This window comes from Vombatus ursinus, unplaced genomic scaffold (assembly GCF_900497805.2).
Source record: "Vombatus ursinus unplaced genomic scaffold, bare-nosed wombat genome assembly UNPS02008544.1, whole genome shotgun sequence".
Classification (NCBI taxonomy): Eukaryota; Metazoa; Chordata; class Mammalia; order Diprotodontia; family Vombatidae; genus Vombatus; species Vombatus ursinus.
The window spans coordinates 3,158-14,889 of NW_020948322.1; the positions used below are offsets into that span (position 1 = coordinate 3,158).

The following is an 11,732-nucleotide window of genomic DNA, read 5'->3' on the forward strand; positions in this document are numbered from 1 at the left end:
AAAATGACAATGGGAACCATGAGTCACCTCAAAGAACGACCAAAATGTCAAACGAAATGCAGTTTGGCTTGACTTTCCCTTCTGTATTCCTAGCACCTCGAACAGCGGCAGGCACATAGGACAAGGTTAGTAAAGTCTGGCTGATGGCCTCATTCTTTCTATGGTTCATAATTCTTAGCCTAGCATTATGTTAGATGCTCTGTGTCCAATAAGGGTTAGTGATTGGATCTGTGATTTCTTTGGTATACGGTACTCTCAGGTGAGGAAATTCCTTCTACCAATGCAAATTAGCACTTTTTTGGCAACTTATGGTTTTAGCCTTTTTGGTACCAGGGACCCCTTGGGCAGTCTGGTGGAGCCTATAGACCCCTTCTTTTCAGAATCATGTTTTCAAATGCATAAAATACAGCACAAAGGATTACAATATGGAAACAGTTGTCAAAATATGTTTAAAAACAAGTGCATGGTTAAGAAGCCTTGTCTTGAAAAGTTGCCTATAGCACCAAGAGGTTAAGTGATTTGCCCAGCGTGACACAGCCAGAATGTGTCAAAGGAGAGACTTGAATCCAGCTCTCCCTGATTTTGAGGCCAGCTCTCAATGCTGCCTCTGTGCTCAATAAATATCTGTCAGCTCTAGTAGCCTAGATTCCACCAGTATCAGGAAACCAGTTCCTGCCGTTTACCTGTGAATAATCACCAAATTGCTGAGAATAATTAATGTAATTTTCCAATGCATGTTGTGATGAGGTTCCCTGAGAGATGGCATCCACTATGTTGCTTGTGATTCCAGTCTGGGGTAGAGCACTCAAGGTCTTACTTGCAACTGGGGCTGAAATCAAAATTAACAGGCTTGTGTCAGTGAGGGCAGTAGAGCATCGAAACACGGTGCCACAGGGTAACTGTACTGGAAAACGATGTTGTACTTATCTTTAAATCAGACACAGATCAGCATTTAATAATGTAAGGAAACCATAGCCTTGTCACCTAAAAGTATCCGCTTCAACATATCACAGAACGACAGAATTTGAGACTTAAAAAAAACCCTTGACACCATCCAACCCAACCCACACATGAAATGAATCCTCCTGTGACATCTCTGACAAAGTGCTGTCCAGCTCTGCTCTCAGATCTCCAGAGGAGGAGGTAACCCACCACCTTTGAAGACAGCCCACTACACGCTGGGACAGCTTCAATCGGTAGGGAGCTTTTCCTGATAATCAAGCCAAAATTGGCCTCACAGCAACTTCCACCCATTACTTGGGTCCCTCGCCTTGGGCCCAAGTGAAATAAACTTAATCCCTAGCATATCTTTTGTGACCCTTCACTCCTGTTCCTTGCCTGATCCGTACGGCATGGACTTCACCGTCCTGGGTCCCACCCTGGATTCTCCCTAACTTCTCAATGTCCCTTCTGGGTCCAGATGTGGACACACGAAGTCTGACCAGGGCACAGGACAGAGAGACTGTCACCTCTTCATTCCTGAAAGTAACCCAAGATGACATTCACGTATGTTCCCTCTAGTACAAAAGAGCCAGCTTTATCTGGCACTAATAGTGGAATCCTATTGCAATGCAATATCTCAAGTCCGTATGCCTCCAAATTCTAAGTTGTAACCTTTTCAAAATGAAATTCTTCTAAAAAGAAATTACTCCAATTCCATAAACATAATTTAATCTTTTTTTCTGACTTTTAAAATCGTCATCCATTATGCCAGACTGCCACACCGTGGGGTTTTTAACTCTCTTCTCTCAATTGTCTTTTTGGGCAATAGTACGTTGACTTTTTAAAGTTTGCCAAAGTTGGAGAAATCGGTTCACCGATGTGTTAAAAATATGTGTAAAAGTAGAGTCAGTAAGTTCTTGATAAAGGAACCCAGGCTTCTCTGGTGGAACAAAAAACATACAAGAGCTTTTGAGACAACTACTTTAGCAGATCAGGGCTAGTTCCTAACCCTCCCCCTTTTTTTGGGTTCACTTCTGTTCTGATCTGCCCAACTGAGGTTGAAATAAGTCAGATGTCCAGCTAAATGTAGTGTTACTGTATACTTATGGGAACTAAGTGGGGGGGGTCACCATATTTTCCCTCTGGCATTAACCTTCAACCACACTGTTGCAAGGATATACTGTAGAGCTCTCGGCTGCAGATGTTTATAACAAGAAAAATATTTTCCCTCCAAAGAAAAAGTACATGGGAGCTCCAAGATTATTTTTGTTGGAAGACCCACATCATCAGGGTCAGAGCCTTTTTAATGTCTCCAAATGGTAAATTCTTTTGACGACAAAAACAGACAATCTACCTGTGCTCAAAGCTCTGGCCAGCCCCTGCGCAGGGCATAGGCAGCCTTTGGGATGGGGGAGAACTCAGGCTCAGGCAGCTTTTCAGTGACTTTACAAAAGGTTGTAAACAGGCTAAGCCAGAGGGGTTCTTTCCTTACCTGGTAAACAGACCCCAGGCAATACACTGGCCAAGTTCAAGTACGGGTTGGTACTAAGCCGGATTTCTTTTGGCGGTTCCCCCAAAAGCGAAGTCTGATTTTTAGAGACAGTCTATTTAAGAAAGAAAGAAAGAAAGAAATATGGCTTGTTTATGAGGACATTTTACATATGGGGACACTGAGACCCAGGAAGAGAAAAGGCCTGCCTGAGGTCACAGAAACAGAAAGAGAAGAGGCAGAATTTGAGCTGGTGACCCAGCGTCTGCTTGAACACTTCTAGTGACAGGCAGCTCACCACCCACCCAAGGCAAATTGTTCCATTCTGAGTCCACACTGTTTGTTACAAAGTTCTTTTACATACTTAGTTGAATCTGCCTCCCTGTAAAGTCCGTCTGCTGGCCCTAGTTTTAACCTTTGGAGTTAATGGCCCTCTTTCTCATGCTATTCTTTTACATATCTGAATGCCACTATCATTTCCTTCATTCCAAGAATTCTCTTCACAGGCTAAATATTCTTGGTTTCCTGAGCTATCCTTCATAGAACATAGTTTCAAGACCCCCTTATGACCTTGTTCACCTTCAGCCCACTGAAATCTCACTTGACCATGTCCCTCTCAAAATGTGGTAACTGGAAACAGCCCTACTCTGAACTAACCAAGACAGAATATGGTAGGACTATCACTTCCCTTGATTTGGACACTAGTTTTTTATTCATAACATTTAAAAAAGACTAGGTAGCACAGAGGAGAGAGGATTGGTATGGAGTCAGGAAGACCTGAGTTCAAGTCTTCCATCTGACAAGTAAGAGGCATGTGACCCTCGATGAGTTATTTCATCTCTCAGTGGGCTAGGCAACTCTCTGAGACTAAGTTACAGATGAATTGTTGAGCTGTCTCAGTGGAGAGAGTCTCCACACTGAGGAGATACCAAGTTGGGACCAAAAATAATAATAACTTAATACAGGCCTCATGTTCCCCATATTCTCTTTTTTATCCAGACCTTTACCATTGGACAGAAGAGTAGTTTGGGTGAGATAGTGTCTGGGTGCACTCCAAACACCAGAATGCCCACTGTATCTTAAACATTAGGGTATGGTACCTCTGCTGGGTCTCCATTCATTAAACCCTGACAAAAAGAACATGGCAGTCCAACCTAGCTTCTGTCATACTTATTCTCTCTCCATGACTGTCATCTACTGACCTTGAGGTCACTTTCTCAGCTCTTCAGTGTACCTGGCTCATGGCCCTCCTGAGCTGTTCTCCCTATCATCCATTGGAACTTCAATACTCATGCTTAGGACCCCTTGATTAAACTAAGTGACCATTTCCTCAAATCTAACCATCTTCAACCCAAGTCAGTCACATACCTCAATTTTACATCCTAGACTTTGCTATGTCACAGAATTGAACCAGCAGTGAAGAATCTGAGCTTTGAAATTCAATCCATCCAGCCATCCACTCCTGTTCTTTCAGCCCGCCCATATCCTCTCACACCAAACTGACTCTGCCCATTGCTGCTTGCAGAGACCACTTTCTCCATCCTGGAATTATTTTCCAGCCCATGAGTGATGGGAAACTCTCACAAATAACATTCCAAAGACACAAAGAGAAGCAATTCCAGTGAGTAGAAAACAGGGGCTTTGTCTAAAGAGACCACTGTGCATCCACAGGGAATTCAATGAACAACATCTATTTTTAGATGGCACATACAGAAGATGGAAATTTGGGCGCCTTGTAGGATCATGATGGCAAAAGCCTGGCATGGTTCTGTAAACAGCATGAGTAATACTAAAATCTGTACTGAGCTGAGGCTGGCAAGGAATCACAAGGACAGTGAAAATGCTTTTTGGGTTTGCTTTTGTTGCATTTCTAAGCCTCTGGTGAAGAGAGAAGGATTAAACAAGGAATAGGAAGGACCACTGCTTGAAGTGAAGGGATGGTCATAATGTAAGTCGTCAATGGAGAACTGCTCAACTTAGGTTTTTCATTCGTTCTCACTCTCGATTATCTAGACAAGAGGCCACACTTGGCTCTGTAAAGGCCCTTCCCAGACTGACACCTCATACCTCTAGAGTACTTATTGTGCTGGTGTCTTATCCCCCTACCAACTGGAGGCTTCATGAGGGCAGAAGGTCTTCTCTAACTTTATATCTCTTCCAGCATTGTAGAGGCCTAATAAATCTTGTTGAATAAGATTGCCTCCCATCTACTTAGGCCCTGGTGTATTAGATTAAGAGCCTGTAGCCAAATAAAGTCCCTAAGTCTTTTTTTTTTTCTATGAAAAGCTCTTGAGTTTTAGTTTTTACCTTGTAAAGTTCATAAGATCATAGGATTTTAGAGTTAGAGAAATCTCAGAGGTCCAACCTAACTTCCTTTTTTTTTTACAGATGGGGAAACTGAGGCCCAGAAAGATGAAGCAACCTGTCTAAGTGATTTTGGCTAGAAAAGGGAAGAGCTGGGATTTGAACTCAGATCTTCTGACTCCAAATCCAGCACATTTTCCCTTCTACCTGGGAGTGCTTTATAATTCTCACTGTCAAATTTCATCTAGTTGGAAATGCCCCAACACTTTCTCTTGCAGAGATCTTTCATGCTTTCCGTTCTGTCATGCAATGACATAGCTATTCCTCCCAGTTTTATGAAGTAGTGGGCATTTTGATCAGTCTGCCACCTCTGAGTCATCAAAATCCCTGATAAAATTCTGGACAAGAGAAAGCCAAGGACAGAGCCCAGACACGTTCCATTGGAGACTTCCTCCCAGGTTAACAAAAGTCATCAGTGAGCCATCTCTGCTTGTGATAGGACGAGTAGGTAAAAAAAGGTCTTTAATTCTACGCTCACTCAGTCCCTATTTCATGATCTTATCCAGGAGGAACAATTATAATTAGCAGTTACTTAGCACTTCCAGGTTTACAAAGAGCTTCACAAATATTATCTCATTTGATCCTCACAACAACCCCGAGGTGCTATTATTAACCCATTTTACAGATGAGGAAGCAACAGCTAAAATGGTGGGTGACTTGCCCAGGGTCACACAGCGATCAAAAAGGCAGAATTTTAATTCAAATCTTCTTGACTCCAAGTCAAGCATCTTATCCATTGAGCCACCTAACTACCTCATTATGAAATTTGTCACATGCTTTACTAAAATCCATCCAGAGCCTATCTCTGACCTTCCCCTGCTCTGCCAAGTCAAATACACCTTGCACAAATGGGAATCGGATTAGTTTGCCATAAGTTCAATGCTGCGGATTGTGCTTTCCTTTTCTAAGCACAAAGCCAACAAGGAACACGAGGAAGGCTCAGTCAAGTCAATTTAAAACAATTCAACAAACATTTATTGGTGTCTGCTCTGTGCAAAGGCCTGAGCCGGGCACTTAGAGAAAACAGCTGCCATCATTTGGCTCAAACCCCTGGATAACTTAAGGAAACCCACCAGACCTCGCTGCCAAATGGTGGCCCAGGCTGGGAAGATGATGGCGGCAGCTAGGGATGCCGGGGATGGGGGGCACAGGAGGGGATCACTGGCCACACCTCCAACATGGAGGACTCTCCACCCACAACAACCAGACCTGCCCTGGGCCAGCTTGACGGAACAGCAACATTTCTATTTTAGAAAATGCCAACTTCAGATAAATTGTATATAACCCTGTGGCAGTACTGCCGGGAAAACTTGCCAAGCTGTTAACAGAATTCCACAAAGACTCTTAAAGTATTAAGAAAAATAAATGTTTACAAAAGTTAAAAATGCACATGTAAATTGTACTGCATATCCCAGGTTTAAAAAACAACTTTTTTTTATATTCATTTGAAACTAATTTTAATAGGCACAAAACCTGGAATTCAGCTAAACAAGGGCCAATGAACAAGATAGAATAGATACGATGTGTAATCATATATGAAGGAATCTTCCTTCCCAATCTCTGCTCTTCCTGATTCCAAACTCTGCCTTCTATCCCCCACCCCATCTTGTAGGTTCAGAAGATACCTATTTATTAAGATGTTGGGGGGGAGGGAATCCCCACTTTGAAAGGAAAATTCAATTACTGTAAATAGGAATCACTTTTAAAAGTGTGTATATATGTACATATTATACAGTAAAAGTGCTATGTATTATACTATACAATACATACTTTTAAAAGTTATTCCTATTTATCTTAGATATACACATATACTTTTATAAAATATATATTTAAGTATATATGTATATGTATATTTTAAAAGTGATTCCTATATATGTATACATATACACATACTTTTAAACGCAATTCCTGTATTATATATACACATGTATATACAAATATAAAGTGATTCCTGTTCATATATACACTTATATGTACATGTATACACACACACAGACACACAGACACAGTTTTTTTTTAAAGTGATTTTCTGTTTTCTGTAATTGAATTTTTCTTTCAAAGTAGGGATTTTCTTCTAACATTTTCATAAATAGGTATGTTCTGAACCTCTGAGATAGAGTAGGGGATAGAGGACAGAGCTTGGAATCAGGAAGATCAGAGACTGAATCTCCTTCAGCTACTTAGTAGTACTTCCCTTACTTAGTTGTCCTAGATGTGGCACTTAATAAAAAGAAAAGAAAAAAGCATTTATTAAGTCCCTGTTGGGTGTGCCAGGCACCCTGATAAGCTAGGTGCCATACAAAATGCAAGATAATCCCTCCCCTCATGAAACTAACATTCTAATAGGGAAAGATCATTTAGGTCAGAAAAGGTGAAGGGATAGTAAGTGGGTTCGTAGAGCAACTGATAGCCTCAGTTTCCTTATCTGTACAATGGGAATAATAATAGTACCTTCTTCACAAATATGGCAATATAGGTAATATGCTTTTCAAATGCTAAAGTCCAATGTAAATATGAACTACTGTTATTATTAATATTCCTTTAGATACCATTTAGTCTAATTATGTATTTGGTGCTTCTCCTTTGGATAATTTAAATGTATTATTACTTTCTTTTGAAATTCAAAATAATTATAATATGAAGATATTTTAATAAATCCTTCCAGGTTAAACTAAGAAAAAAAGGTGATATGCTATTACCAAGGTCATGTAACATAAAATTAAGAGAAAAACTTATTTTTCTGTCTCTTCCTATTCCTCCCGTCTCCTTACCCCTGAACTTGCTTCGGTGCTTTTGGGCTGATTTTGTTGCCTGGGCTGAGCCGTCCCCAAACCTCCAGCAGCAGGATTTGTAAAGCCTGGAAGATAAGTCTGCGGCCCTGAGACGGTTCCTTCTGGTGATCCCAACGTGGCTGATGGTTTGTCCTGAGGAGTACTTGGCCCTGGCCCACCTTGGCCAACGATGTGCTGATTTGGAAAGAATGGTAAGATCCCTGCTCCTGCTGCAGCCAAGGTCAAAAGAGCAGTTGCGTTAGGAGACAAGATCAATGAGAAACAGAAAACCTTTTACTAGAAATACTTAGCAAGATGGAGGATTTTGGGTGCTAAGTTAAGACAGAAGCCCTTCAAATTCATCTTGTATATATATTATAGAATAGTCTATTTCTTTCTTTCCCTTCCTCCCTCCCTCCTTCCTTTTTCTTCCTCCCTCTTTCCCTTCCTACCTCCTTCTCTTCATTTCTTTTTTCTTTACTTCCTTCTTTTCTTTCTCCTTTACTTCCTCCCTCCCTCTCCCTTCCTTTTTTCTTTATTTCCTTCTTTTCTTCCTCCTTTTCTTCTTCTCTCCCTCTCTCTTCCTTCCTTTTTTCCATCCTTCATTCTTTCTTCCCTTTTCCCCTTCTCTCCTTCTCTCTTTTCCTTCTTTCTTTTCTTTCTTCCTTCTATTCATTTTCTATCCTTCTTTAAGCATTTATTAAATGCCTACTATGTACTCAGCACTGTGTTAAGTGCTAAGGAAAAAACACAAGAATGAACCAACCTTGGCCCTCAAAGTGCTTACATTCTATTAGGGGAAAAACCATGTATACACTTTAGTAAATAAAACTAAAGAAAGAAAGTGCACACAGGGTGAACTTGAGGACTGCTGGGCAAAGAATCAGCCGCTCTGCTGTCATCTCTGCAATTTCAGCAGAAGATAAGGAAGGCCACAGCATGCTGGGAGGTCCCCCTGTGGGGATCTGATGGGAAGATATGGATGAGTCATGCAGCAGGTGCAGAATCTAGAAGACCTGTGTTCAAATCCAAGCCCAGGCACTTACTAGCTGTGTGATTCTGGGGAAGTCACTTAATCTCTTTCTGCCTTGATTTCCTCAACTGTGATATGGGGATAACAGTGGCACCTACCTCCCAGGGCAATAGTGAGGATCAGATGAGAAATCTGCAAAGGACTTTGCAAATCTTGGTGTGCTACATAAGTGCTGGCTGGTATTATCATTATTATTATTATTAATTGCCATTGTCAATGTTATTGAAGGGAACTTCCAAAAACCAATCACATTGCAGACCCATTTGAGTAAATAAAGTCTTTTTTTTTCTGGGGGGGCGGGGAAGGGCAGTAATAATTGAGAGGATCATAAGGATTCTTATAGGAAGCAGCACCCAAGGAGAGACAAAGCCAGGGATTCCAAGAGGCAGAGGAGAGTGGAAACCGCACTCTGGGTATGGTGGGACAGTCTATGCAGAAGCCACAGGCAGGGGGATGGAACATTCTGTACAGGAAGGAGTGAGTTCAGGAAGAATAAAGGAACGAAGAAAGCTAGGCGAGATTTGCCTTCCAGATTATGGACCCAAGGACACGAAGAAAGATGGTGTCCTTGGCAGAAAGATGGAGATTTCAGAAGAGGGGGAAATTTGAGGGGGAAGAGAATGAAGTCCGGCTTTGGACAGGGCCAGTTTGAGATGCCTGTGGGGCATCCAGGGGGCGTCATCCAGCGGGTACGTGGTCATTCCTCCTCTTCCTCTGATGCTTCATTATGTCATGGGGATGACCCTAGGGTCTCCAAGTTGGCCAGTGGAATAAGCTGGAAAGTTTTCAATCGGGAATCTATGATCTTACGGGTGTCAGGCAGCTCCCAGCAGCAAGACTCTTTGATCAATGCAGATTTGCAACTATTCTGCAGAGTCAGCAGTCTGGAGAGTTGTCTAAGTGATTCAGCAGCTTATCACACAGCCAGGACATGACCTGGAGGCATCATCGAACTGCCTGTCATGGAAACATCTGCCCTCAAAAACCATCAACACCTCAGCCATCAATCCCCTGTCTCAATACAGAACTCATTACATTCTTTTAAAGTAAAGAATTTTAGGATTTGGTGTTCCCCTAAAATCAGATAATAGATGGCTTTATATAGCTTTTTAGTTTCCTCATAATAACCCTATGAAGTAGGTGGTATTATTATTCCCCATTTTACAGATGAGGAAATTGAGGCATACAGAGGTTAAGTGACTTGCCCATAGTCACACAGCTAGGAAGTGTCTGAGATAGGATGTGACTTCAAGTTTCCTGACTCCCTGGTGCTGTAACCACCGCACCACCTAGCTCACTTAAAGGAAAGAAGCAGCTGGTCAAATTATGAGCTTCAAATCTCACACGGGACTTCTCAGGAAGAACAGAACTACATGAAGGTGCAGAAAGAGACCTCATTTACTTTTATGTTCTTCTCCTCGGTGCCCCAACTCTGACTTCAGGGACGGTGCTGGCCCGGCTCCCAGCGCTGTCTGAAGAACCATAGCCGGGGGTTCACCCAGTAATCCAGGTTTCTACAGAAAAGAAAAAGCATTTAAATACCTCTTCTCCTCACAGCAATTCCAAATCTGGTAAAAAAAAACAAAAACAAAAACAGTACTTCACTGGGCTGTGGAGTGTCAAATGGCTGGAATTCTTGTTACTGGGGAGGTAACAGCTGGTGGATCCCTTGAGTTTGGGAGTTCTGAGTATGGCGCCATTACGTTGAGCCCTGAGGAGTGGGGGTGAGAGTGGGGTGGAAAGGGCGACCAGGCTGCCTAAGGAAGGCAAACCAGCCCAGGACAGAAACAGAGCAGTGGGATAGGGCCTGCGAGAGCTGTGACTAGAACCCCTATCGAGGAGGAAAAAGGGCAAAGTCCATTAAGTATCACACTTACGCTGTTTGTATGAATATTCTCTATCTTCATTAGCTGTTGCTGGGCCAGTTGTAAGTAAGAGAGATTCTGAAGCAATAAACGAGAGGTATTGCTCATAACTGAATTCTGCTAAAAAAAAAATGATGGGGAAAAGAGTCAGCTTTACCAAAAAGCTCTCATAATTCTCTCTCTCTCGTAACATAAGATGTTCACCAAGACATCAAATAACCAAGTTCTATGTACCCCAACGCAATCTAATACCATTCCTTTTCAATTCAGATCAGTGGTTTGTTTACATCGAAGTACACTTTCCTCAAATTATCCGAACTCTTGTACCCCTTACTATTATTATTTTATTATTATACTATATTATATACTAGAGTATTATATATTATACTATATATTATACCATACTATTTATACTATCATTTATTATTATACTATATAATTATATTATATATTATACTATACTATTATTTATAATTATACTATATTATTATATATTATGCTACATTATTATGTTGTATATTATATATTATACTATACCATTATTATTTTATTTATTACCATTTCAAAATACAAGATGCATAAGGAAAGGAAAAAGAAGAGCTCAACAAGGCACAAACAAAACCCAGTCCTATTCCTAATGCCCCAGACTTTCAGTTCTAAGGGACAAATGGGTATAGAGGAAGATAAATAAATACAATGACTCTGGGGGAGAGGGTGCTCACACCATGCCAAATTTCCCCCATGTAGACGATAGAATACTTGAGGAACACTCACTACCCATGAGACTCTTGGATACATCCCAACGTCTAATGAAAGGGCCGTCCTAGGGTCCCTACAGATCTGTGTAGATCTATGATCCCATATGACTCACTCCATGTTATAACCAAGTCCAGACAATCATAAGCCACATTATCTCGTGAATGATATTAAAAGCCAACACTACTTGTAATAAAACAGTAACTGTATTTGTATTAAATGCAATCTTTATTAAAGACAATTTGTCTGTATTCAACACAAACAAGTATTAATAGGATAGATGTTAGGAGCTAATTAAAGCAAACTCATGAAAACTCATCTCCAGTACTTGGGTGGCATTTTCACCAAAGTTTTCCAGTTGTTAAAACATTTGCCATATTCTTAAAGGCATTAATAACCTTACAACTCAGAAAATGAGTTTGAGTAAGTGTTTACTTATTAGCATGAGAACCAACTCTTGGTTCCTTCTTTCTTTCTTTCTTTCTTTCTTTCTTTCTTTCTTTCTTTCTTTC

General features: G+C 41.1%; 1 protein-coding gene across 2 annotated transcripts; it reads right to left on the bottom strand.

Annotated features, from left to right (window-relative positions):
- Positions 1-626: 626 nt before the first annotated feature.
- Positions 627-10,580, bottom strand: LOC114034204 (ribonucleoprotein PTB-binding 2-like). 2 transcript variants are annotated; one of them, XM_027849803.1, is made up of 5 exons: positions 10,477-10,580; positions 10,002-10,113; positions 7,567-7,793; positions 2,435-2,546; positions 627-829 (listed from the first exon to the last, which is right to left on the bottom strand). In XM_027849803.1, exons 1-5 carry the CDS (start codon positions 10,570-10,572, stop codon positions 642-644), a joined length of 735 nt encoding a protein of 244 aa, XP_027705604.1. In that variant the 5' UTR covers positions 10,573-10,580; the 3' UTR covers positions 627-641. The 2 variants fall into 2 exon arrangements, with proteins under 2 accessions (XP_027705604.1, XP_027705603.1); XM_027849802.1 differs by having other exon boundaries at positions 7,567-7,796.
- Between the last annotated feature and the right edge of the window lie 1,152 nt (positions 10,581-11,732).